Source organism: Vicugna pacos, chromosome 9 (genome assembly GCF_048564905.1).
Source record: "Vicugna pacos chromosome 9, VicPac4, whole genome shotgun sequence".
Classification (NCBI taxonomy): Eukaryota; Metazoa; Chordata; class Mammalia; order Artiodactyla; family Camelidae; genus Vicugna; species Vicugna pacos.
Window position 1 is genome coordinate 15,788,166 of NC_132995.1, and position 26,146 is coordinate 15,814,311.

A 26,146-nucleotide genomic window follows, 5' to 3' on the forward strand; every position below is an offset into this window, starting at 1 on the left:
TGGTCCATCCTGCCCCTGTCCAACCCTTCCTCCAGTCTTCTTCTCCAAACCATCAATTAAGATTCTTACAGCCCGACTTGGCTTGTCAAAGGTCTTTTTTTTTTTACCGCTCATTCACTCTGGAACCAGCACAGGGTTTAAGTGAGACCTGTGTTCTACCTCGACCAGAGACCGTGCCTCTAGGCCCATTTCCACATCAGTGAGACGGGGTCCAGTTGGCCTCAACCTGGACAGGCTGGTGTGGGGTCCTGAAGGAGGCTCTGGCATCTAAATGTGGAGATGCCAGGGGCTAGACCCTGCCTCCCTGCTGAGAGGCCCCAGGCATTTAGCTGTTTGTCTCCATCCCATGGAGTCACTGAGAATGAAGTGAACATCAGAGCCTGGCACAGAGCCTGGTATGTACTTGGTGCTCACTACATTACTTCTTCCTCAATTTTTCTGCCATTAGAGTAACATTTATGGAATACTTTGTCCTGGCCCTGTTTTAAGTAACCACTTTTATTAACTCCTTGAATCCTTATCAAGTGGTTTTCAAAGTGGGGTCCCTGGGCACTCAGCATCACCTGGGAACCTGTTGGAAGCACAGAATCTCCACCCACCCTAGATGTGCTAAGACAGAAACTGAGGGTGGGGTTCGGCAGTCTGCTTTGTAAAGAGCCCTCCAGGAGATTCTGATGCAGCTAAAGTTCGAGAACGACTCACTTCTAACAACCCTGGGAGACAAGCGCTGTTCTAATGCTCATTGTGCAGAAGAGGAAACTGAAGCTCAGAGGGGTTGACCTGCTCCGGGCAACATGGCTGCCAAGTTATCAGAAGGAGGACTGAACCCAAGCCATTGGCCACCAGGCTGTCCTCAGAGACCCCACACTGGCACCCGATGGCGCAAGGCTTGTGAAAGATGCTGGGGAATTCCAGGTTGTGTCAGTGACCGTGGCCCCAGAAAATGAACCCTCTTCCCGACCACGGCGGGAACTGAGGGCAACAGGAGGCTCCCACCTGCTCCCCCGGGCCCCGCAGCCACAGCCACAGCCACAGCCATTTCCAACCCTTTATTGGGGCCCTGTCAGCCCCAAATAAATATAATACATTAAACCCAGAGCTGAGGGAATCGTGCACCCTGGGAGGCGCCCCCCACAACCCCAGTCGGGCAAAATAAGTTAGCAGAGGGCCTGCCGGAGGCCGGGCCAGCTCCCTGGCTGGGCAGGCGATGGCAGCTGGACTCGCACACGCTGGTCTAAAGTGCATCTCGGTTCTGTGGTCCCCGTGTCTGTGCGGCCCCCTGGCCGGGCCACTGGGAGGGGTGGGTGGGAGGCTCCCGGTGCTCACACCGTGCCAGCAGTGGCCACCGAGCCTCTGTGTCCATCTGTCCATTTAGGGGGACGGCCACGTGGCCAGGTGTCCTCAGGAGAAGCTGTCATCAGGCTGTGGCTGGGAGTCGAAGGGAGGCTCTGAGACGGTGATGCCTTGATGCAGCTTCTCCAGCGAGAACTTCATCTGGGGGAAGAGGTGGGCAAGGGTGGGTTAAGTGCTGGTAGGGGTAAGGTATCCCCCAGTTCTGCGTTTGAGGAACTGGGGAAGGTCCAGAGAGGCCAAGGTCACCCTTAATGAGAGCGGAGCCACTCTGCATCCAGTTTGACTTCTCACAGGCAGCAGGTGGAAGGGGCCCAGATGGCCTGGGTTCAAGTCTCGGCTCTGTTCCTTACTGGGTAACCTTGGGCAGGCCCTTTACGGGTCCCAGGTCCCTCAGCCAAAACACGGGTCGGTAAATACCTGCCTCACAGGATGATTTCAGCGACCGGGTGGGTGAACTCCTAGGACCTGGAGCACAGGAGGCACTCAATACCCGTTAGCTATTGTCACCCGCTGCCGCGTGGCCTTGGGCACCCCTCTGCCTCATCGTTCCTGTCCATTAGATGGGGTGGGGGTTGTAACAAGTGCACTCCCGTCCTATAGGCCAGCCATGAGAAGCAAACCAGTTGGTCATTCTAGCTCTTAGAACAGCCTAGCTCGATTGGTGTCTGCTGTTAGCATTAGTTTGTGCAGTTAATTCCGTGCCCTTGGCAATTTGAGAGGAAAATAATCAGAATTTAACTCATGATAGGAAGGCCCTGACCTCCCTCTCGCTGAGCGATGGGACCGCAGGCTCGATGCCCCCTCTCCCCTGTCCTGCACAGCCCTTCCCTGTGTAAGCATCCCCCTCTGAGCATGACTTCAGGCTGCAGTGAGGCCCCTAAAGGTGGGGCTCAGCGGAACGGTCCATGGTGATTTTCACCATCACCCACCGATGTGGGCTGTGATGCCCTTGGGCACCCAGCCAATGCCAGATGCTCCCCAGCCTGCCACGGCCCTCCTCCCCACCCCAGGCACTTACCGCAGGCCTGACATCTGTGCGGACCCACTACTACATTTACTGAGCACCTGCTTTGCGGGATCACACTAGTAACAGCAAACACAGATCAGCTGTTTGCATGACCTCTGCGCTACTCAGACGTTAAGTCACTTAATCCTCACAGCAGCCTTCGAGGTAACATCGATTATTATCCCATTTACAGAGGAGGAAGCCAAGGCCCCAGTGGTGAAGTCACTTGCACAGGTCACATGTCAGAATTTGAACTTGACCGTCTGAATAGATGCTGCCCCTGAACTACAGGGGGTGTTTGGGGCAACCCCTTCTGGAGGTGAGACCCCTTTGGAGAACCTCTCTCCTACCCTCATGTGACCCCTTAGTCACATCATAGGCGGGGAGGGGTTCAGGGACCAATCCTCATCTACCCCTGGCTGCTGTGACTGGTTCAGGGACGGGCGTGTGACCCCAGCAGCCAGGGAGAGTGAGCTCCTTCCTTTGGATGTTACCCTGGAGCTGCAGGTACCGTTTTGGTCATCCTAGGGGAAAGGATGCCCAAAACAAAGCCAACCCCGGGGGTGGGCAGAGTCAAGAGATGGTATGAGACCGGTTCTTACTACTACTGAGTGGCTGGATCCAGCTGTGCCTGAAGTCAGACATCCCTGGACTTTTTTCCCAGAATGAGAACCAGTAAATTCTTTCTTCCATCCCACAGATTTTTCCAGGAACCCTGGGAGGTGGGGACTATGAATGGCTTCCTCATTTTACAGAGGAGGAAAGTGAGGCCCAGATGCATACGTCTTGGGATTTGAATGCAGGATCCCGCAGCCCCAGTCCCACAGCCCCGGTGCCTCACCTCGTCCAGGAGCTCCACAGAAGCCCGCAGGATCTGCCTCCACTTGTGTACCTCGACGCTGTGGAACTGCTTCTGCAGGGCCAGGATCTCCGCCCACTCGGTGGCCGTCTGGGGAAACTTGCTGTGGGGGATACAGGGCCTGAGTGGGGTCCTGGCCTCCCCTCACCTGCCCAAGCTCCCAATCCCCTTGGGCTGGCCACTCACCCCTTGGCCAGGGCCAGACTGTGCCAGGACTCGAAAGTGTGAGCTGTCCTCTCAAGGGACCAGAGGCGGTAAAAGAGGAGGACGTTGAGGGCGATGAGGATGATGAGGCTGGGGGGCAGGAGTCAGAGGTCAGAAGTCAGGTTACCAATGCTCCCACGAGTCGGGCACCCACACAACCACACCCTGAAGGGGCACCACAGTTACCCCTCTTTTCAGAGGAGGAAACTAAGATTCAGAGAGGGTGACAGACATCCTTAGGGTCACACAGTCCATAAGCAGCAAAGTCAGGGTTCAAACCCAGTCCTTTCTGACACCCACACCCTTAACTGTCACTCCAGGTCACCTGGTTGGGGGAGCAGGGGTCGGGGGCACAGAACAGGGAGAAGGGGCTGCAGCTGGGGGTGAGACACGAGGTAAGGGGAGGGCGGGATGCCGGACCCTACCTCACACAGATCCTGAGGAGGCAGAGAGGAGGAGACAAAGAGAGGAGAGCTACTCAGCCTGTCCTGGCCATCTCCTGACCCCCGAACCCTGAACCCCAACCCCGGCAGCTCTGAGCTGAGCTCACCACACAGCCTCTCTCTGGACCACTGTTATTGGGAGACTGAGACCAGAGACACTGTCACCTCCCAAGGTCTGCCAGAAGCATGGGTCTCATTTCCATTTCCTCAGAGCACCCTGTCCCCCATGCCCAGGCCTCTGTGCATGTCTGTCTCCCTGCCTGGGGCCTCTGGGGTCTCAGCTTGAGTCCTCTGCTATCCTGGGAGGCCTTCCCTGACGGCTGCCTGCCTAGCCTGGAAGAAGCCTTTCCTGGCTTTCCCGTCCCGGCCCTGTCCCCTCTGCCCGTGTTTCCTCCATCACAATCCCCTCCCTCTGGTCTGGGGCCAGGTCTGTCCATCTCTACCATGTCCCTCGCATCACACAGCTCAGGGCTGGGCACGGAAAACCTGAATGAAGTGTGTAAGCGACATTGCTTCTTTTGCACACCTCTCCTGGTTCACCTAATTCCAGCCTACTTTGGGAGCCTACTCCTCCAGCCCCCTGGGTGAGGTCGGGCCGCTCTGACCTCCCGAAGCTCCCCAGGCTTCCCTCTCCCTGCAGGGAAGACTTCTCCGTGGCAGACTGAGCAGTACGCCGTGTGAGGCGCCCTGCTGGGCACACCCCAATCATTGCCTCCTATAATCCTAGCTATGGGGGTGAGCCCACATTCCCACGTAAGCAGAAGCCCAGAGAGGCCAAGGACTTGCCCAAGGTCACACAACCAGGGTGCAGATCCAGGCCTGTCTGACCCCAAAGCCTGGCCCCCTTACTCACACAATGCTGATGAGAACCAGGGCGCTGGGGATGCCTGCCCCCGGGCCCTGGTCCACTGACGGTTCCGAGAAGTGGGAGCTGAGGGAGCCTGCGGGAGAGCAACTCGCAGTCAGACAGACTCGTCCCAGCTCACCCCAGGCCAGCCCCCAGCTCCTCCACCCATCCGACCAGGCCTGACGGAACGCACCTGAGGTGTGCATGCCAGCCCGGGCGCAGGGGTCAGGGTCCGGGTGCTGGGGCCCATCACCATGACCCCTCCAGCTCAGGGGCCGCTTCCGCCTCCGCAGACCGGACAGCAGCCCCCGGGCATCCTTCCCGCCTTCCTCCAGAGACAGCTTCTCGGCCTTGGCGAGCTCTCGCTCTGCGGACACAAGAGAGGGCTCTGCGAGTCTGCACCTGGCCAGGCCATGACCCCATCTGCCCCCTGGCCGGACCTCTGCTCCCTACCCAGGTGGTGGAAGTAGTCCTCGATGCCGCTCCACGAGTTCTTCTCAATGAGAGACTTCACGAGGCTCCAGGGCTGCTTCCGGTAGCGGATCTCGGAGGACACCCTGGGGAGGGGCGGGGGGTCAGGGTCTGCCCCATCCCCCATGGCGGTTGGGGGGTGCTTTCCTTCCCCTAATTCTGTTTTGTCACCCAGACAAAACAGACACACCCCCTGCAAGGATTCTCTGTGATCCCCGCTTAGCACCCCACTCACCCCCAAGGCGGCCAGTCAGCCTGCAGCCCCTTCTCTGTCTACACCCACTGCCTTGGCAAGTCTCCCTCCTTAGGTGCTGCCTGTCCCAAACTGCATCTTAGCCTACACCTCACCCCTGAACCCCTTCCATCTTGCTGCTGCGTCCAACTCCACATGGGGTTTAAGAGACCAACGTGTCCCAAGCTGAGCTACTGATCTTCCCCAAACCTACCCCTCCCCACCCCGCCCCGCCCCAATCAGTGGCATCTCCATCCTCCTGGTGGCTCAGGCCAAACACCTCAGGGTGTTCCTGACTTCTGCTCGTCTGCCAGGGAGGCAACCAACAATCTGCGGTGGTGAGACTGGGGCAGGGGCTCTGTGGCCACCAGGACATCCGGTGGAGGGGCCGGGCAGCTGCTCACCGGAGACGGGCCTTGTTCCGGGCGAGGCCCAGGATGCAGTAGCGGTGGGCAGTGTAGAAGTAGTCCTGGTAAGGGATGCCCTGCGTCAGCACCTCCGAGTCCACCACACACCCGCCCGCCTGTGGGCCACGCCGGAACAGTGTCTGCGGGGCCGAGAAAGGAGCAAGGAGTCAGCACCACCCGCCACCCACACCCTGGCTACCCACCCACCAGCCACCCCGCCTGGCACACCTGCGTCTCCACCACCGAGGCGCTCTTGGGCCCCAGTGGGTTGCTGATGGGAATGGTGTAGGTCAGCACTCGGCGCTGGTGGCACTTGCTGTCCCCGCTCCATGGGCTCAAGGTCACGTCTGGGGGAGGGAGGGGCAGAATGAAGACACTATTGTCCCATCCTGTATCCCTAGGCTGTGGGAGACTCAGCCTTTTGGAAAGTTCCAGTTCTCTGGGGACTTGTCCCCAACCCCCCTCCTGCATGTCCCCACCCTGGTGTCTGCCCTACCTTCCTTCTGGACACCTAAAACTTCAGGTGGTGGTGATCGTCAGAGCTGGATCCCCTCCCCTGCCTACACTTCTCACCCCTGCCCAGGCCATCTCATCCATTCCGGCAGCCCCTGTCTCCTCTCCTTACCAGTCCTAGCCTCTCCCCTGAGCCTCAGACCTAGGGTCCTGTGCCCTCCTGAACACCTTCCCCTGGAAGTCCCCAGGGCCCTCATACACACCAGGCCCCATCTCAGGGGTAGCCCCACTGTCCTCCAGGCTCCCCACAGAGCACTGGGCCTTGTCCTGGATACTCTCTCCCCGTCTATTCACGACCACATGAGCATTGTCCTGGTTCAGCCTATCCCTGCCTGCCCAGGGCCTCTCTCCAGCCTCCCCCTGAGGTCCTAGCCTCAGTCTCCACCTCTGGCTTAGGGATAGCTTCTTAAAGCCAACCCTGACCCTGTCCCTTATCTGCCTACAACATTCCATGGCTCCCCAGTACCCCTGGACAGAGTCTGAGTTCCTCAATCTGATGTGTCAGTCTCTCCAGGATATAAGCATAGTTTGAGGGACTCATGTGCCCCCAACACAAGGCATAGTCTTACTCATTCTGCCTGGTTCATTTTCATTAATACAGAAAAAATAAGTAGAGAAAAATTAGCATCTGACTAGTCCCTCCCCTACTTGAATCTCTTTTGAAGCCTCCTGAGCTCCCTACTGGCCCCCTGGTCAGCTCTTCCGCCTCCCCCCGTGCTGTGGCTTCCCCTCTCCACATCCATCCACAGGGGCCCAGCCCCAAGGGGTTTCTCCTAGTGCTGCCTCCAGCCTCAGGGCCTTTGCAGGTACCCTCCTGGCCTCCTGGCTTCCTTTCCCCCACCCTCTTCCCTGGAAAAGTTCCTCCTTCAGGCCTTAGTTTCAATTTCATATCCTTCCAGCAGCCTTTCCTGATAGCCCCCAGCCACAGCCACCCCTCTGATATTCACTTATCTGTGTGAGTATCTATTTGCTACCATTCCCACTAGATTCTGGAGTTCATCCACCCTGGTCTCTGCACCGGTTTGACAGAGTGGGCACAGAAGTGTGCTCGTTAACTCATATTAATTAAATGCTTACTATCTGCTCCTATTCTAGGCACTTTTCTAGTATTAACTCATTTAGTTCTCACAAGACCCTGACAAGGCAGGCATGACCATCACACAGGAGACACCGAGGCGCAGAGAGGCTCCACACCTGGCCCAGGGCCACCCAGCTAGTAAGAGGCGCGGCCCCTCTGGTCTCGCTTTCACTCCCCAACCCGCCCACCCGGGCTGCACAGCCATGCCTGCTCCTCCCTGCCCCCTCCCCTGTTCCCGGGCCCCCTGAGCCCCTGACCTGTGAACTTGCACTGCTGCAGAAAGCCCTGCAGGAAGGGCGAGTCTGAGAAGAGCATCTGCTGGAGCCGCTCGGCCCCCACGTGGAAGACGGAGTTGATGAGGAGCCGGCCGGAGAGGTCGGGAAGCAGGGCCGCCAGGTCGGCTGGGCAACAGGGAGGACAGGGGGTGAGTCCGCAGCGTTCCTCGGTCTCCCTCTGGGTGACAGCTCCTCCCCACTCCCAGGCCTTGTGGGGTGGCTGGGGAGCCCCGTCCTCCTGGACCAGAGCGCTACTAGGTCCCCTCTGCCACGAGGGTGGCTTTAGGATGGGCGTGCGCCCCAGGCCCAGACAAGCAGAGCCACCACGATGGGTTCAAGATGGCACGCACGCGTAGGCCCAGCCGCCCGCAAGCCCAGTGATGACAGGGGTGCGCATGCGCTCCCAGACTCCAGGCCTGAGCTTTCGGCCAGTGATTGGGTCGGGGTGTGCGTGTGCGTGTGCGTGTGCGTGTGTGCCCATGTGGGTGAGGCCCAGGCCAGGCCATCAGCCCAGCCATGGGCTCAGGGGTGGGCTCGCTCTCCAATCAGAGCCAACCCGAGAGCTCCTGGAGCAGCCACTGGGAGAAGCATGCTTTCTCTCTGCAAGGCTTGCCTGGGGCAGGTCTGGGCTCTCTGCCCCCATAAGAGTGGAAACTACCTGAGAATGGAGTTGGCACAGAGAAATGGAAATGATGATGATGATGATGGAAGTAGTAACAGCCAACACCTACGAACTGGTCCCAGCACTTCACGTGTATTAACTCAATTCTCTTAATGACAACCCTATGAAGTGGATGTTACTACTGCTAACCCCATTTTTTTTCAGATGAGGAAAATGAAGCTCAGAGTGGTTGAATAATCTGCCCAAGTTACACAGCCAAAAGCGGTGTGGCCAGGATTGGAGGTCCAGCAATCTGGCTTCAGAGTCTATGTGCCTATCCACTCTCCTACACTGCCTTCAGAGCAGAGCTAAATATGGACAGATTTCTGGTAACACCGTCTGAATGCCTCACCTGGTCACCCTTGGATTTTTGAGTCCTGTGAGCCAGCAGATCCCTTGGTCTGAGTAAGGTTTGTCACGTGTAACCAAAGCAAATGAACTGGACCCGCTGCCTCACCTTCCTCCCCCGTGGACGAGGAGGAGTTACTTGTGTCCGTCAACAGCTCCTCACTGGGCAGCAGATCCAAGGGACCCAGGGAGGTGGGCCCGTCAGGTGGGGTGGGCTCTGCGCTCGGGGGTTCAGCCACTGGGGTCACTGTCTGGCTGGAGGAGGCGTCTGGTTGGCTGTCTGTCTGCTCCTCCTTGTCCTCCTCTGCCTGCAGAGAAAAGCTTAATATAGCCTTGTCCCACCTCCATCCCAGCCTGAGGGTCCTTGTGTGCCCACACCCAGCAGAAGGCTTCGAGACTGGGGAGGTCATGTGCGTACCCAGGGCTCATAGCTGAGCTCCGGGGGGCCCTGGGCAACCCAGGCAAGGACTTCTCTCAGCCTCTGCCAAGCCTGTCTTCGATGCCTGGGCCATAAGCTTTCTTACGCCTGTCCTGTCCATCTGTCCATCTTGTCCATGCCTCATCTGTCTGTTTCCTACCCTATCCATCCATCCATCCATCCATCCATCCCTCCCTCCCTCCCTCTCTTGCCTCTTCTGTCTCTCACCCTTTCCATCTGTCTACCTGTCCCCATCTTTGCCTTCTCTTTCCTCACCTGTCCCTATTTTCCCTTCCCATCTTCCCAGCTCCATCCCATCCCTCCATCCACACCCTCACGTACCCCTCTATCCACCTCTTCTCTGTCCATTCCCTACCCTCCCCCCCGTCAAACTGTCCCTCTCCCCAGCACCACCCAGCACCTCCTCTCTCCTCCTGCCTTCTGCTCACCCCATGGTCTGCATCACTGCTGGCCTGGGAGAGGTTGGGGGTGATGCGGCCACGGCGAGAACCTGCCGGGCTTGGCTCCTGGCTGTGGTTAGCCGCCCCTGAGGGGGTGATGTCACTCAGGGCGATTTCGTCTCCCACTTCCTTGGGGCTCCTATGGAGAAGGAGAGGGTGGGGACTGCTCTATCTTTGAGACCCCACACATCCACCTGGTCTCCCAGACTTTGTGCATCCACCTCAGTCCATTCAGGACTCCTGGAGCTCTGCATGCAGCCCCTCCTGTCTCCCTGACCCCAGGAACCAGCCACCAACCTCAGACTCACCCTAGACCATTCAGCTGCAAGGGGCAGACGTAGTCCTCATCCTCGCTGGTGAGGCCCAGCTCTGAGCCGTAACACTGATGTACCAGGTGCCAGAGCTCGCGGGGACTCAGCGTCTGGGCAGGAAGGACATTGGGTTGGCCTCCACCTGATCAAGAGCCAGAGCCATTCCCACCTGTCCTCACCAGCCCTCAGCTTCAGCAGTTCCCCTGGTGCCCACAAGGGGGCAGCAAGCTCTCCCATCCCAGACCTCCCTCGATCTGCTCCACATTCTAGGAGCCTGCGCCCTTAGGCCCTCACAATACTTCCACAGCTACAGGTTAATGTTCCCAGCTTTACAAAGGGGAATACAAGGCCCAGGGTGGAGAAGTCACGTGCTTGCGGTCAACTCTGTGCTAACTTAACAAGTCTTCCCAACAGTTCTGTAAAGTAGGTGCTAATGTCGTCATCAATTTAAGATAATGATGCTGAGGCACAGAAGTGGGTAATGTCACCCAATCAGGAAGTGGCACTGCTGAGATGGGATCCCAGGGGACTGGACTAGCCCTGGGACTAACCACTGGACCGCACTGCCCCCCAAGAGCTGACATTACCAAGCACTTATTCTGGGCCCAGCCTGGGTGCTGTGAAGGAGGGGTGGTCCCCAGCTGACCAACGGCGTTCAGTGGCTTGCACTCAGTTCTTCAGTGATGGGGCTGAACTCCATCCCCACCAGCCTGGCTGCCTTCCTTGGAAGCTGACTGCACTGTCGCTCCCTCAGGCTCCTGCTCCAGCACCCTTGCCCTCGAGGACGGCCATAGCTGGAGCTGCCCCAGGACAGGACGTGACTGCAGTCCTGCTGGAGGAGTGGGTTTGGGCCTTCCCAGGGGTTACAGGCCAGCAGCAGCAGACTCGGTGCGATGCCTACTCACATCTATCCACCCTCCCTCCCTGCCAGCAGAACCCTGATCTGTTTGGGGTGAAAATCTTCTCCAGCCCCAGGTAATTTTAACTGGCTTATACCAATTCAGTTTTGTTTTTTTTGTTTTTTTGTTTTTTGGCCACATACCCAGCCTCCCATGCAACCAAGTTTTAGCCAGAGAAATGCAAGAAGTCAGCTAAAGGAGGATTTCCCTTGCTGATAAAGGAATGCTCATTTTCCATCCATCCCTTCCTTCCTTTATGTTGGGACACTTGTGTGATGGCATGACACCTGGAGGTGTAGCAGCCATCTTGCAACCATGAGGCAACAAGCATGTGCACAAAACATTAATATGCAGGATGATGGGGTGGAGTAATGGATAAGAGCTTGGGTCCTTGATGACATAGGGAGCTCTCACACCCATTCTGGACTGCCTGCCTCCAGATCTCTTGTTACATGAGCCCGATGCAGTGATTCAGGTAGACTCCAGAACCTGACTGTACGGGATCAGAACCTCAACTCTGCCCCAGAAAAGCATATGTGACCACGGACAAGTCTATCCCTGTGTGCCCTACTGCTGAAATAAAGATAGTAACTCTACTGCCTCAAACGGTGGCTGTTAAGATTAAATGAGTTAATTCACGTAAGGTTCAGAACAGTGCCCGGCACCCAGTAGCACCATAAGTGTTAGCTATTATTATTACCTTCTGAAATTACTCACTATCTAACTGTTTAAACCATTGTTTGGTTGAATGTTCAGTTACCTGTCGCCAAATGCATCCTACATAAACTCACGCAACCGAAGTGGGTATTCCAGGAGAGCCCCCTCAGGGCTGGCCCTCAATGGACTATTAGAATGTCAGAAAGTCTAAAATCCCTTACTCTAAATCTATGAGGTAAGACTTGATTCAAAATTAAGAAACTGGGGGATTTAAGGAAGATAATGCAGTGCCTATACTGTGATACAGAACCAATAATACTAGCTATAATTTATTTCGTATCCAGTATAATGGCTACAATACATTTAGTACAGTGTATACTGTACTTGATGTTCTCAATATATGATTCAAGGATTTCTGGGGGTCCAAATTATTTTTGGAAGTATGATGTGTTACTAGTAGTATGAGATGCTACTTGCCTTTCTCAGTTTTATTCTTTCGTGAGTGTACAGTGGCGTTTCTCAGAGCCTATAGGACATTTGATGCTGTCATTGTTCTGATGGCTAATGCGATGCGTGCTTGTGCATCTCGTGCTTAAAAATCTCCCAGTTTCAGTTTCAGTATATACTGATGGACATACCTCACTTAAACAAAAGCTCTTTAGAGTCTACAATTATTTTAAAGAGTGTAAAGGGTTCCTGACGCTCTAAAGTTTAAGGACCACTGGTATATTCTATACTGGATCCTATAACTTTACACTGAATCACGATTACATTTAAGATTTACCCCAGTCATACACATTCATATTTTTTCAGTCCTGAAACATATGAAGAGTCACGTTAATTGAGATGTAGACCTGTGCTATACAAGACAGACACGTGGCCATTTAAGTTACTTAAAAATGAAAATAAATTAAAAATGCAGATCCTCAGTCCCACGAGCCACATTTTGAGTTCAAGGGGGCGCTGGTGGCCAGTGGCTACCACACCGGACAGCCCAGCACCAAGCTCTCTTAGTGCCGACAGGGACTATAAATAACCACGTGCGCTCAGGTCAGAGTCTACTGCCAAACACACCCCAAACCTCCCCAGTTTCAGAGCATTTCTGATTTGTAGATGGTGAATGAGGGGCTGGGGACATGCATTTCTTGTGGGCAAGGTCTGGCCCTGGGGCCTGTGGTGGCCCCCTAGTGGGGCCCACGGAGGAGCGCTGGAGGGCACCTCTGGCTCTAAGGCGCCCCCCCCCCCGGCCCGCCCTCACCCCACCTCCCCAGGCCGCATCCCAGCCCACCTTTTCAAGCAGCGCATTTTGCCAGAGACGGAAGATGAGGAGGAAGCAGCGGTCCCGGGCCCCGAAGGAGGTGAAGAAGTGCTGCAGGAGAGAGAGGGGTGTGAGGGCGGGGAGGGGGCGCCACCCCACGCACACTGGGTTCCCGGCTCTCCATCCCCGTGTGGCTACTCATTCCTTCGCTCATTCCACAAAATGTGTGTCCTGCACCCAGCCCAGCACTGGATGACCTGGCATCACCGTGACGAGGAGATGGCCCCTGGTCCTGCCCCCAGGCTCACAGTCCAGGGTGGGAGACAGGGTCAGCCCAGAGCGGCTGGGCTGCTCAGAGGAAGCCCAGGGCACTTTCCCAGTCTCCTGTGCCCACTGAGGGTGTGGCCAACGAATCCACTTTTGGCCAATAAGACACAAAGGAAAGTCTGCTGTGAAGTCTTCCCTCCCCATTTCCTTTTCCTGTCCTGTCTGAGCCACAGGTGGGAGGCAGCCGTCTTGGGACCATGAGGCAACAATCATGACAGAATGGAGCACGAGGGAAGGCCTCCTGGGGGAGGAGGCATCTGAGCTGATAGACTGTTACTATTAACACTCTTCCTGAGCAGCTGTGTGAGGGGACAGAGGGGACAGGGCCTGAGACAGGAGCCGGTGTGGGGGTCCAGGTGGGAGACGGTGGGAGCTGGGCCAGGGCTGGGAGAATAAAGAGAAAGGGAAGGCGGGGAACAGCTGGGTGCGGAGTCAACAGGGCTCTGGGTGGTGGGGAGGAGAGAGGAGGCCCTGTCAGCCAGTCCCCTCTCACCTTCTCGTTCTCCGTGCAGATCTGGATGGCGTTGGGGATCAGCTTGGCCGTCTTTTCCTTCTTTAGACACGTCACTTCCTTCAACTGGATGGAAATCTGAGGACGAAAGGCGGGTCAGGAAGGGCAGGGCCCTGCCCAGCCCGGGCCCCTCCTCGCCCCTGGCTCACTGTTGTCTCCCAGCGGAAGATGTTGCTGTAGAAGCAGATCCAGTTCTCGGAGAGATAGAGGCGGCCCTGGAGGAGGATCTCGCGCTGCAAGGCACAGGAGTAATCTGAGGCCGAGGGAGAGATGGGCAGACACCCGAGTCACACGGCTGTCCTGGCCCGGTGGCACAGGCGGGGGAGTCGGGAGGGCAGGGCCGGAGATCGGGGTCGGGACCAGTGCTGGTCGGGCTGGAGGACTCACCCACAATGAGGCGTTCGGCTTCAGGGAGTTTGTTGAACAGCTTCCGGAAGTCCTCGTTCCGCTGTTTGTACGTGGGGCTCAGCATCTGGGGGAGGTTGGGGGGTGAGAACCTGGATGGGGGTTCACGCCCCTAATCCTGCCCCAGGAGGCTCCCAGCTTGCCTCAGTGTCCTCGGCCCGGGGCGGGCTGTGGCTTCAGTGTCTAGCTCACTTATACGAAAATGAATATATGTATGTTCATGTATGACTGAAGCATTATGCTGTATACCAGAAATTGACACAACATTGTGAACTGACTACAGTTCAATAAAAAATACATATACAAAAAATGGATAAACAACAAGGACCTACTGTATAGCACAAGGAACTATATTAAATATCTTAGAATAACCTATAATGGAAAAGAATTTGAAAACCAATATGTATATATAATGAATCACTTTGTTGTACACCTGCAACATTATGAATCAACTATAGTTCAATAAAAAATTGTCTAAAAGATTTTTTAAAAAAGAATAACCATGAAAAGAGCCATTCACTGCTTTCTGTGTAAGCCAGACCCCATGCCACATACCCACCAGCATCACTGACTCTCAGTGAATGTTCCCTTCAGTCTTGTAAGGTTGGAACTGTTTCTCAAGGCGAGAGAAGCCCAGAGAGGCTAAGCAACTCACTTAAGGTCACACAGCATGTTAAGTGCAGGATGAGACCCTAGGTCTGCTGACGGCAGCACCCACTCTTTGACTATGCAGCCAGGGGCTCCTGGCCCAGCACCTGTCCCCCACCCTCACCCCTCCAGCATGGCCCCCTGCCCAGATACTTACGCTGTACCAGCTCTGCATCTTCTGTAAAAGAAAGGAGTGGAGTCAGAATGAGCCCCTGGGTCCCTCTGCCCTTCCTCCCCTTCCTCCATGCCACCTGGGCCTACACCAACCTTGCTGTTGCGGATGAAGTTCCGGCTGCCCAGGCTCTGGATGCTGGGTGTCCCCGGCACCCCACCCTTCTCTGAGGAGCTGTCTGAGCCCTTCTCCACCATGGTGCCTGGTTCCGGCTCAGGTGGGGGTCGGCTTGGGGGCAAGAGCTGCAGCCGCTTCCGGAGAGATGGGGAGCTGCTTGGCGTGCTCCGGCCAGAGTGGGGGGTGGTGCTGGGTGGGGAGAGAGGAAAAGGGGCACTATGAGTGAGGATGGGCCTGTCTGGGGGGGCCCACCCATCAGCCCATTGATCCCCACCCACCCACCCTACTCCACCTCCTCGCAGTGTGACCAGATTCCCTAGCTCCCCGAGCCTCAGTTAGCTCATCTGTAATCCAGGGCGGAGAAACACATGTCCTCGTCTGGTGGTTTGGAGGGTTAAAAGAATCAACACACGTGAGATGCTTCTAAAAGAGTAACGGAGCCTGGCACGTAGCGAGCTCTCAGTAATGCCTGCTGTTTTTAAAATGAACTTATTCATTCATACAATAAATATTTCTTGAATGACCACTTTCCACTCATCTGCTTGAGCTAAAACCCTAAGCACCTTCTTTCTTACCTCACCCCTCCTGTTTCATCAGTTACCAAGTCCCACCCGCTCCAGCTCTAAAATCCATTTCCATTATTTCTATTATGTCCACTTCCCTCTGCTCCAGTGCCCTGGTCCAGCCTCCATCCTCTCCTTCCGGGACATCTCAGCAGCCCCCTCCCTGGTCAGGTCAGGGCCCTCCCCCGGCTACATCTCACTCCAGGTAAAAGCAAAGTCCTCACCTTGCAGCCCCGGCCCTGGTGTGGTGGCCCTGGTGTGGTCGCCGTCACGCCCTCCTCTCCAACCATCCCTGCCTCCTTTACTCCCTTCCTGAAGCTCACCAGCTACATGCCCGCGTCAAGGCCTCTGCACCTGCTGTCCCCTCTGGCCGGAATGTCCTTCCACAGCCCCAGCATAACTGAATCACCTCTCTCTGCTCAACCGCTCCTCCTCCCCTGGGGACCAGCCTGGAGGGGCTCCCCAAACCCCAGTTTCCCCGTCTCATCATCTCAACTCATCCTGCTCACTTATTCAGTCTGTTAATTGTCTGCCCCCGACTGTGAACTCCACCTCTTGGTTGCCACTGTGTCCCCAGCGCCCCACACTGTACCTGGCACAGTCAATTATCAATAAACATTCTCAACTACGTGAATAACCGTGCGCTGGCTGGAGCTGGGTGCAGCCAGCCAGAGAGGGTACCCACCTTGGGAAATTAGCCTTCTGGTGGGAGGCAGACGCTGAACAAACAGAACCCTCAAGAGATTGAATAAATAAACGTGGACTCTGTATCAGGACTACAGCAAACTCTCTATATGATGAGTTATTACTCCTCACACACCCCATGCCTTTGATATTACTACCATCCCCTAAAGAGGAAGAAACTGAGGTGCAAAGCAACACATGGCTGATTTAATTCAGGGCAGGATTCCAACGTGGGGGCCTCCATCTACCCTGGGGTGGAGGTGGGAGTCCCTTAACCACTCAGGGCTCTGCAAACTTCTCTCTCTTGCCTCTAAGCTTTAGCACAAGCTGTTCCCTCTGTCCACACCGTCCTTTTTCTTCTGTGCCCGGCAAATTCTTCTGCATCCTTCAGGATTCTTGCTCATACAGTCCCTCCCTCCGGGATGCTGCCTCCCTTCTGCGGGTCCCCACCACCCCCTGGCAGCTCCCATCCCACCCCTAACCATTCTGCCCGCTCTTCCCACAACCCAGAACTGACTGCCCAGGGCCGTCACTGCCTGATGACAGCTCTGTGTTTTCTCCACAGGTCTGTGAGCTCCTTGATGGCAAGTCTTGGTCTTGATCACTACTCTGTCCCAGTATTGCTCAGGATGGGGCCAAGGTAGGCATTTGTGTCACACTTGTGAAATGAATTTGTGGGGAGAATAAATAAACGAAATAGATGGTGACCCGGGCCACCGCCATTCCTCTGGGCTACGGAAGCCACCTTCTTGCAGGTCCCCTGCTCCCATCCCTGTCCCTGTCCCCTTCAGTCTGCTCCCCACCTGCAGCCAGACGGAGCCGGGGAACACCTGAGTCAGGTTGGACCCCTCCTGGGAGGTCTCCCCTGGCTGTACCTCACTCCAGCTGAAAGGCCAGAGCTGGACCCTCTCATCACCCCCTCGCTCACTCTCCACCCAGCCTCTGCTTCGGCTGCTCCCTTGGCCCAAACAGCTGTCCTCCCAGATGTCCACAGGCTCCCAGCCTCCTTTAGGGCTCTGCTCGGAGACATTTCTCCAAGACTCCTTCCCGCACCTCTCCTGAGCCCCTTCCCTCTTCATCTTTCTCCTCGGCACTTGTCCCACCCGACCTTCCGTATTTTCTCCATTTTGAATCCTCCTACGCCAGGAGGTGCACTCCAGCCGCACCCCCTTGCCTAGAGTGAGGCCTGGCACACAGCAGGTGCTCAGCCGGCTTTGCTCTTGTGGACTGAACCAGTGATTGACACCTCTCCCCCTCCCAAACTTGGATTCAACCAGGTGTGTGACTTGCCCAGCCCTTGGCAGGCTGAGACCACCACAGATCGCAGCTGGGCCACTTTGCTGTGTGACCTTGGGCAAGTGTCTGGACCTTTCTGTGCCTCAGTTTCTTCTTGAGTATAACGGGAACAATAAGAGTATCTATCTCACAGGGCTGTCTGGAGGAGGGCATGCATACATAAAGCCCCTACCTGGAAGCCACCTTGGTTTATTAGTGGTTGTCAGACAAAAATGGAGCACACAGCCCTGCCGACACACCCCAGTGTACCTGAGTCCAAGGTGATACGCTGACCCCAAAAGGTACTGAACAAACACCTCAGCCTGGCGTTCGGAGCCCAAACTGACCCCCAGCTCCAGTCATTTACTCTCCAAGAGCACAAGAAGCACCTGCCCTGCACCAGGCACTGGGACACGGAAGTGAGCAAAACGGAACCACCCCCGCTGGGGGACAGACAATCAGTAAGAGCACATGGAGTGAGGGAGATGCTCTCAGGCACTCGTCACCGCTACAGAGCAGCGCCGCTCCCAGGAGCAGCCCCGGCAGCACCTGGAAGTGGTTGGAAACGCAGAGTCTGGGACCTACTGCAGACCCCCTGAATCAGAGCCTGGGGGTGGAGCCCAGGAGACCCTAATGCGTGTTCTAGTTTGAGGACCACAGAGATAAAAGAGGACCGGGGGTAGGGGTGGGGCTGCTATGCAAGGCACACTTGAGCTGAGCCCAGAAGACAAGGAGCAGATCTGGCAAAGGGCCGGAAAAGGCTGTTTCAGGGGCCGGAACAGTGAGTTCCGGGACAGGGCTGAGCTTGGCAGGTCTGAGGAGGAGCGCGGGGGGCCAGTGGGGCTGGGGAAGGAGGACAGGAGGGCACAGGTCCTCCCGCAGGCCTTGTGGGCCCTGGGCCAGAGTTTGGGCTTCACCCCGAGCCCTGGTGAACTTGGGAAGGGTTCTGAAGGAGGGGTGGCCACATTCCTCCTGCCTCATCTTCTTGCTGCCCCTCTAGCCAGAATCACAGACCCCTCCTCCACCCGGCCAACTCTCCTGTGGCCACAGGGCTCGAGAGGGCATCGGAGGGCAGGTCTGACACACACGGACACAGCACGGCCTGTGCCCCCAGATCCTGCTCCTTGGCAGGACAAAGAGGAAGTGCTCAGGCCTGACAGCCCTGAGGCTGCCCAGCTAAGCAGGCATCAGGAGAGGGAAGGGAGGAGCCCGACATGGCTGGAGGGCCGTTATGGGGGGGGCAGGGACTTGGAAGAGAATGGGGTTTTGCCACTGCAGACACCTCTCTTCCAGCTTCCTGGGCCTAAAGAGGCCCAGAGCTCCCTCTGGTCAGAGAGGGGCAGAGGCAGGGACAGGTGTGCACAAAAGGGAACCTCGACGTGGGTCACACACAGCCAGTGTCACAGGCAAACTGCAGTTCCCCACAGTTATCAGAAGTCTCCCCCCGCCCCCACCACACACCCAGCAGTATATCACAGGTGTATTACATTCACACACAAAGCCACCGGGTCCCATTACACACATGCTCAGCACTACAAGCATGCTACAGCCACACCCAAAGTCCCAGAAGTGACCCACACATGCACGTGCATGTATACACACATGTGGCAGCAGAGGGTCACAGAAACAGAAAACCATGGAAAGTCCCAGGTGAGTGACAGTCACACATCCAGCCACAGGAAAGTCTCAGGGAAGAGCTGAAAGCAAGCACCATTCCTGCTGTCACAGAGAGAGCCACACGGAGCAGTCACAGAGGACCCCAGCGAACATGTGCACAAGGCAGGTAAATGAAGTCTGGGGTCAGCTCAGCTCTCCTGGCGTTCCCTGTCTGGAGGGGAAGACAGAGCAAAGGCCTGCCTTACATGACATGGGATGGACATGTCAACTGCTGTTGTAACTGACAGGGTGCCCCGACACTCAGACGGCCATGAAAGGCTCAGGAATAATGCAGCCCCAGGAGGCTGGGGACACGCCTCGACAACACAGTGGCCAGGTACTGAAATTATGCACGGGACATGCTTTATAAATCGCAACAGGGGGACGATGTCAGTTACCATTATTGCTCCCAGAGAGTCGAGGGTACACCCAAGGTCTCAGGAGGGAGGGTCCCAGGACCACTAGGAGCCACAAGGGGTCTCTCTCTCTCTTACTCTTTACACACACAAAGCCCCAGATGGTCCCAGCTGCTCACATGGAAGCCCAGGTACACACAGTAATGTCACAAAGGGACACACACAGGAATTTTCACACAAAGAACCAGAAGTAGATTCCAGGCACAACCCCAGAGGGTCTCAGTCACACCCACCGAGTCTCAAACACATAATGTCACACATGGACTGACTTACATTTGCACAGAGCTAATAGGTTCAGAAGTAAATTTACAGGCACACACAGAGGCGGGGGTCATAGCAGCAAATACAGAGCCCCAGACACATATGCACACACACCCCAAAGTCACAACTGAACACACCGGCAACTTACAGTGACACTTGGAACCACAGATGGAATCAGAGGTAAATTCGCACACACACACAGCCAAGGAGGATCACAGCTGTCCGCATGGTAGGAGACTTAGACACACGGACACACACTCCAAAGTCACAACCAGACACCCATGGGTCTGCCGGGATGACATACATTACACACATACAACCACAGAAGGTCACAGCCAGGCACAGAGAGCCCCAGACACAGCCTACAGTCACAGACACACACAGGGAGCTTACAGTAACACATGGAGACACAGATGGAATTCGAGGTAAATCACACACAAACAAAGCCAAAGAGGATCACAGCTGTCTGCACACTAGAACAGACACGCATACACACTTCCAAAACATCCACAATTCGTAACGAAAACACTCCGGGCCCAGGCAGGGAGTAGGTCAGTTCTGTGCCCACGGCCCCACAGGATCTCAGGCACGCGGCCGGCCGTGCAGAAGCCCCCACCCCAGCAGCCCGGAGAGTCGCGACAGACTACGACGGCGAGAAGGGGCCCAGCCCCGAACGAGATGCTCCCGGGCCTGCCCCGGGCTCCGGAGCCTGTGAGCCCGCCGGCGGGGGCTTGTCTACGCCCGGCCTCCGGCCTCCACCGCAGGCCCGAAGACCAGGGGCAGCCTCGAGCCCACCCCTCGCCTCCCAGGCGGGGGCGAACCAGGCTGGGGGCGCTCCCCGCAGGCCACGCTCCCCGCGGGATGAGCCCGGGACCTCCTGCCAAAGCCGGGCCAAGCCGGCGCAGCGAGCCCCGGCAGTGACGAGCCGACCCTGGGGGAGGGGGGCCTCCCTGCCATCAGCGCCCCGCTCCCGAGTGCGCCCCTGCACCCCGCGCCCCAGGCCTCCCTCCTCACGGCCCGCCGCCGGTGCACAAGCTCCCGGACCTCGGCTGCGGCCGCGCCAACCCCCAGGGCTCCCCGCGCCCCCGCCGCGGTCCTTACTCGAACATGGATGCGGTGCGGCCGGCGCGCCCAGCCGCGGGGCAGGGCCGGACCCGGCTGAGCGGGGCTGGGCTGCGCAGAGTGTCCCCGCGGGGCAGCCGCCTCGCCTCGGTCGGCCGCCGCCCCCACCCGACCCGGCCGCCCGCCGCGCGCCGCCAGCAGCCCGCACAAAAGGCGGGGGCCGCCGGAGGCCGCGCCGCGGCGTCAGCTCCCCCTTCCTGCCCCCGCCCCTGCGCGTCACGGCGGCGGGGCCTAGACGGAGAGACTCAGATACCCAGAGGGAGAAGGGACCGGCGGGAGTCGGGGGAGCGGGAGGTGAGGGCGAGAGGTTGACGGGGCGGGGGGGTGGCCAAGGCGAGGGAGGGCCGGCGGGGACAGAGCGAGGCCCCCAGGAGGGAGAGGCGGGGGGGACGATTAGAGATGGAGGGACTGGGGCGCAGCGGCAGGAAGAGCGAGCAGAAATGCAGAGGGCGGCTGGGACGCCAGACACAGGGAGAGAGCAGGAGAGAGGAAGAGAAAAAGAGTGACAGAGGATCTAAGGCGCGAGACGGAGAAATGAACCGGGGAGGGGGAAAGACAAAGAAAAACAGACTTAATTAAAACAAAACACCGCCATGGCAGCCAGCTGCCTCGGCACAGGCCCGACCGCTCCCCCGGTACCCGGAAAGGGGTCCTCAGCTCCAGTTAGGCTCCTGGCCGGGCGCTCTCAGCACCCCGACCCCGGGCGGAACCTGAGAGGTGGGGCGGAGCTGGGGGTGGGATGGAGATTCGGGGAAACGGAGGTGTTGGGGCTGTAGGTACGCGAGGAACCGCTGCTGGCGGGAAGGGGGTGGGGCCCTGGGCCGCCTCTCTCTCCCCATCTCTGAGCCCCGCCTGCTGGCCCAAGGAGGTCCCAGTGCCTCGGTCTCTGGGGACCCCTCTCCGTCCCAGCCTGCGCCTGCCAGACCAAGTTGATTCCAGCCACCCTGGCGCTCACCTCCGGCAAATCACCCCAGTCCTGAGGATACCACTAACTCTGTGGTCAGGGCTTTCCCACGGGACAGGGAGGGCGGGGGTGGGAGGTGCAGCCCTTTTACAGAAGGGGAAGCCTGGCCTTAAAGATGGGAAGTGACTTGCCGAGGTCGCTGTTGTTGGCGCAACCCTCCTCTGGCGCGGTAACCCGCACCTATCTCTGCAGTGGCTGCCTGAGTGTGTCAGTGTCCTAGACTCCTTGTCCGGGACAAGAACAAGAACACAGATACGTGAATCCCACCTCACAGCTCCTGGCCACAGGCGCCCCAGCACAGAGACTGCCTCCCCACCCCTCTCCAGGACAGATTGTTCCTACCTCTTGAAAACACTCCATTCCCATTGCTCTCCCACCCTTGTACCCCCTCCCTCCAGAGAACCCCATTGACTTCTCCTTTTGGCAGATGGCAGGCTCAACACTCCAGCCTTTCCTCACCCCTCTCTTTTCCCTCACGCCCACATCCAGGCTCTCAGCAAACCCTGTGCGCTCCACTACAAAGGCTATCCAGCATCTGAACTCCCTCCCCATCACTGCCCTGGACCACAACACAGCCTCCTCCCTGGTTTCCCAGCTCCTATCCTTCCCTTTACAGTCTGTTCCCTCCACACTGCCAGAGGGGGCCTGTGAACTGGTGTCAGTTTTGGGGGCACAGAGCCCTCCTGGGGCTCCACTTCACTCCAGCTAAAACTTAGTCCTCCTCTAGGTGCCCAAGGCACCGCTCTGACTTCTCCGGCTCCCCCTTGCTCACTGTCTGTCTGCTGTTCCTCTAACTGACCAGACACACTTCTGTCCCCAGGCCTTTGCACTTGCTTTCCTTCTGCAGGAAGCTCTTCCCACAGTTCTTCCCTGGACTGCCACTCACCCTTAGATGTCAGAGGCCCTCCTTTCACCGCCCCCCTCTGGCTCTTGGCTCTCTTTATAGTTCTCTTTGCCTGTTCCTTCTTTTGAAATACTTAAAAAGGTTTAATTAGGAAATATTTATTTCAAACAGGAAAAAATACAACAGTCATCTATGTCCCCCACCAACCATGTACAATAGATGTGGACGTTTTGCCATTTTTGCTTCAGAACCTTCTCCTTTTCTCTTTCCTTTTTTCTTTTTTTTAAGAAATAAATGACTATAGTTACAGTCAAAGGCCCAACTCTCCACCCCTCCTTTCTCTGTTCCTGCCCCTCGCGGTACCCACTGCCCTGAAGTGTGTGTTCTTCCCATATACTTTCCTATCCTTTTTCTGTATCAGGATGCATCCCCTAATAAGATGTCCTGTTGTTCAATGTCTTTTTAAAAGATACATAATTAGGCTCCTACTGTATCATTTTGCAACCTGCTTTCTCCATCATCATTGTTAATACACAGAGCTTTACTTCATAAACCTTAACTCTAATTGAGTGTTCATTGTGGGAAGAAACCACAATGGACATTTCTATTCAAGGCCAGTGCAGTGAAGTTCTTTCCTCTTTCCCCCGATAGCCTTGAACCCCCCTGTTCCTGTCTCCTTGTGCCAGATGTAGTGTTTCTTTGCAGAAGTTTTTTTTTTTTTTTAAACTTTTCTTTTTTTGCCCCGGGGGGCTACAGCAGGAAATACCTTTTACATTGGTGTCCAAGTACACACTCAGAAACACGTTCGGCCCTCCATATCTTTAAGTTCCACATCCGTGTACTCAACCAATCAAGGATTGAAAATATATATTTTTTTTAATTCCAAAAAGTTCCAGAAAGCAAAACTTGAATTTGCTGGCTGGCAACTATTTACATAGTATTTACATTGTATTTACAACCACTTACATAGCATTTATACTGCATTAGGTATTGTAAATAATCTAGAGATAAAGTATACAGGGGGATGTGAATAGGTTACATGCAAATATTATGCCATTTTATATAAGGGACTTGAACATCCGTAAATTTTGATATCCGAGGGGGTCTTGGAACACCCCCATGAATATCGAGGGACAACTGTATATGTAATGTCACAAAATTTGCAGGAAGCCACTCTTGTTCACTGTCTCATACACTGTATCCTGGTTCTAGTTGGAAAAAAGTGCTGATTGGTTTCACGGCCTTTAAATGCGTTATGACCCACAGTTTGAAAAACACAAGGCGGGCTGAAAGGCATTATCTACCTCCAGTCTTAGTAAGCAGTGCTCAGCTGAGCTCAGCTGGTTGTCCCAACACATACTCCCAGTTGCAGTTTTTATCTCTGCATCTATTTCACAACTTCCAGTCAGGCCCCTGCGGGGCTAAGGCCACATTCTAACTGACCTTCAGTGCCCTGTAACCTGGACTGGCCAGACACAGGAACCCCACCTTCGAGTATGAGTCCTGACAGAGAGAGAACCCCTTCCCCAGTCCACCACCTGGGTCTGACCTGTCCTTGGGCAAACTCTCCGAATCTGAAGTCTGCAGCCGCCGCAGGCGCTGGGGGGGTGGGGTGCAGGGGGGCGACTCCCCGTCACTGGCTGGTGTTATCTGAATGGAGGGCACCTCCAGGGGTCTCCAGGGCTTAGGGGCCAGGCCCTCGGCCCTGCCACCCTGTGGCTGCTGGCTCTGCCACTCGGCTGGAGGGACAGGGGAGTCCCGGGCACCGCCATCCTGGGTCAGTGGGGCCACACAGGGTAGCAGAGGCAGGAGCTCGGCCATGGGGAGGGTTCTGCCTGCCCAGCTGGGGGTCTTGGACAGTGATGCGGTCTCTGCAAGAGGGAAAAAGGAAGTAAAGGGGTGAGTTCTCGTGCAATCCCTGCCCCTCACCACCTCCACCTGCTGCTCCAGCGAAAGGAGAGGTGAGCTGAGGGTCAGAGAGGTCTGGGTGGGATTCCCACATCTGCCAACACCCTCCTAATTGACCCTGAGCCTCAGGTTCCTCTTCTGGAAACAGGAGGTCCTGATGGCGACACCCTAGGGAGGCTGGGCAGCATCAGGGAGCCCAGGGCTCGACACAGCAAGTGTTCAGTGAACATCTGTTTATGCCCCGGGGCTGGGATTTATTTTCTCTGAGTATTCACCAAGGCCAAGCCCTGGGTTTCTGTACACCCTCTACCCTAGCTCCCTTCCCCATGCAGGGCCAGGAAGGAGCCAGGCCTGAGGGGGCCCCAGAGGCCTTGGGCCTGAGTAACGGCTGATCAAGCAGAGAAGAGACTCAGAATCCAGGATTTCCCTTCCCTGTTTGCTCAGTAATTACCCCTCCCAAGACAAACAAAAGGAGGGAGCAGACCAGTTCCTGCGGTTGTGGCTGTGATACTGGAAGCTGCCTGGGTCTGGGGAGATCAGATTAGTGTCTGTTCTCACAGCAGAACATGGCAAAGGCTTCTTGGCACCCAGCTGCTGGGCGAACAGGGAAGGAGGCCCCGTGGGACCCTAGTTTGGGAAGACCCTGACCCTTACAGGCCAGGCCTGGACCCCAGAGTCCTTCCCAGGCACCCCGATGCCCCTACCTTACGGCTTCCTCCTCCTCCGTCCTCACAGGCTCTGCTCGGACTTCCAGGGTAAAGGCAAGTGACCAGGCCCTTCTCTCCCCCAGGAGTCCTGGCTGGGCCAAAGAGTCACGACCTTGCCAGCCAGAATGGCATGTCCGGCTGGAGTCATGTTCCCCTCTGGCCAGCTGTTCCTGGGAAAAGGGACGGAGTGGGGGTGGAGGACCTTCTTCCCACAGAAGAGGCCCTTCCGTCTTGACCGCCTGATGGAGGAAGGGGCTATGCTCACCCTCAGCTTGTACTGCTCCACCTCTCCCGGTGGCCGGCAGCCAGCTGCCATGTAGCTTCTGTCCCCACTCCTCTCCCAGAACTGCTCCTTCAAGCCCAGGGATCACCCCCAGGTGGCCATATCCAAGCCTCCTTCCAGTCCTCATAGAGACCTTAGAGGCGGGGACCTGGGAGACCTCCTTCCTTCTGGGGGGTTCTCGCGGCACTCAAAGGCACCCTGCTGACAGCTCCACCTCACTTTTGTGCACAGCTCCATCTCCTCCACCTGATCTGTAAAAGCTGGCATTCGCCATGGAGCAGTTTTCCAATTTTATTACATAACAATATGCAAAAGGCTCCATATCAGGAGTTACCAAGTATATCAATAAAAAGAACCCCATCGCCCGGCTTACCCAGTTTGAGAGCCAGCACATCACTATGAGTGCCCCGTGACTGCCCAGTCCCACCCCTGCCTCCCTTCCAGAAGTTTCCATCACCCCTCATTTGTCCATTATCATTCCCTCACATCTTAAAAATTTTTTAAAAAATCAGGTTGGTATGCATTCCTAAGCATTATAATTTTCAGTTTTACTTGCTTTCAAGCTTTCTAAAGTGGGGTCAT

At 56.4% G+C, this 26,146-nt stretch overlaps 1 protein-coding gene across 3 annotated transcripts; it reads right to left on the reverse strand.

Annotated features, from left to right (window-relative positions):
* Positions 1 to 1,034: 1,034 nt before the first annotated feature.
* GRAMD1A (GRAM domain containing 1A) lies at positions 1,035 to 25,420 on the reverse strand. Of its 3 annotated transcripts, XM_015250209.3 has the most exons (20): positions 25,279 to 25,420; positions 24,216 to 24,537; positions 14,860 to 15,070; positions 14,750 to 14,770; positions 13,927 to 14,011; positions 13,689 to 13,792; positions 13,522 to 13,617; positions 12,732 to 12,812; positions 9,885 to 9,997; positions 9,565 to 9,715; positions 8,807 to 9,005; positions 7,671 to 7,814; positions 6,051 to 6,169; positions 5,820 to 5,962; positions 5,166 to 5,269; positions 4,906 to 5,079; positions 4,719 to 4,806; positions 3,405 to 3,512; positions 3,201 to 3,321; positions 1,035 to 1,494 (listed from the first exon to the last, which is right to left on the reverse strand). In XM_015250209.3, exons 2-20 carry the CDS (start codon positions 24,485 to 24,487, stop codon positions 1,402 to 1,404), a joined length of 2,427 nt encoding a protein of 808 aa, XP_015105695.1. In that variant the 5' UTR covers positions 24,488 to 24,537; positions 25,279 to 25,420; the 3' UTR covers positions 1,035 to 1,401. The 3 variants fall into 3 exon arrangements, with proteins under 3 accessions (XP_015105695.1, XP_072823334.1, XP_072823335.1); XM_072967233.1 differs by lacking the exons at positions 24,216 to 24,537; positions 25,279 to 25,420 and adding an exon at positions 20,838 to 21,642; XM_072967234.1 differs by lacking the exons at positions 24,216 to 24,537; positions 25,279 to 25,420 and adding an exon at positions 15,669 to 16,533.
* Positions 25,421 to 26,146: the final 726 nt, after the last annotated feature.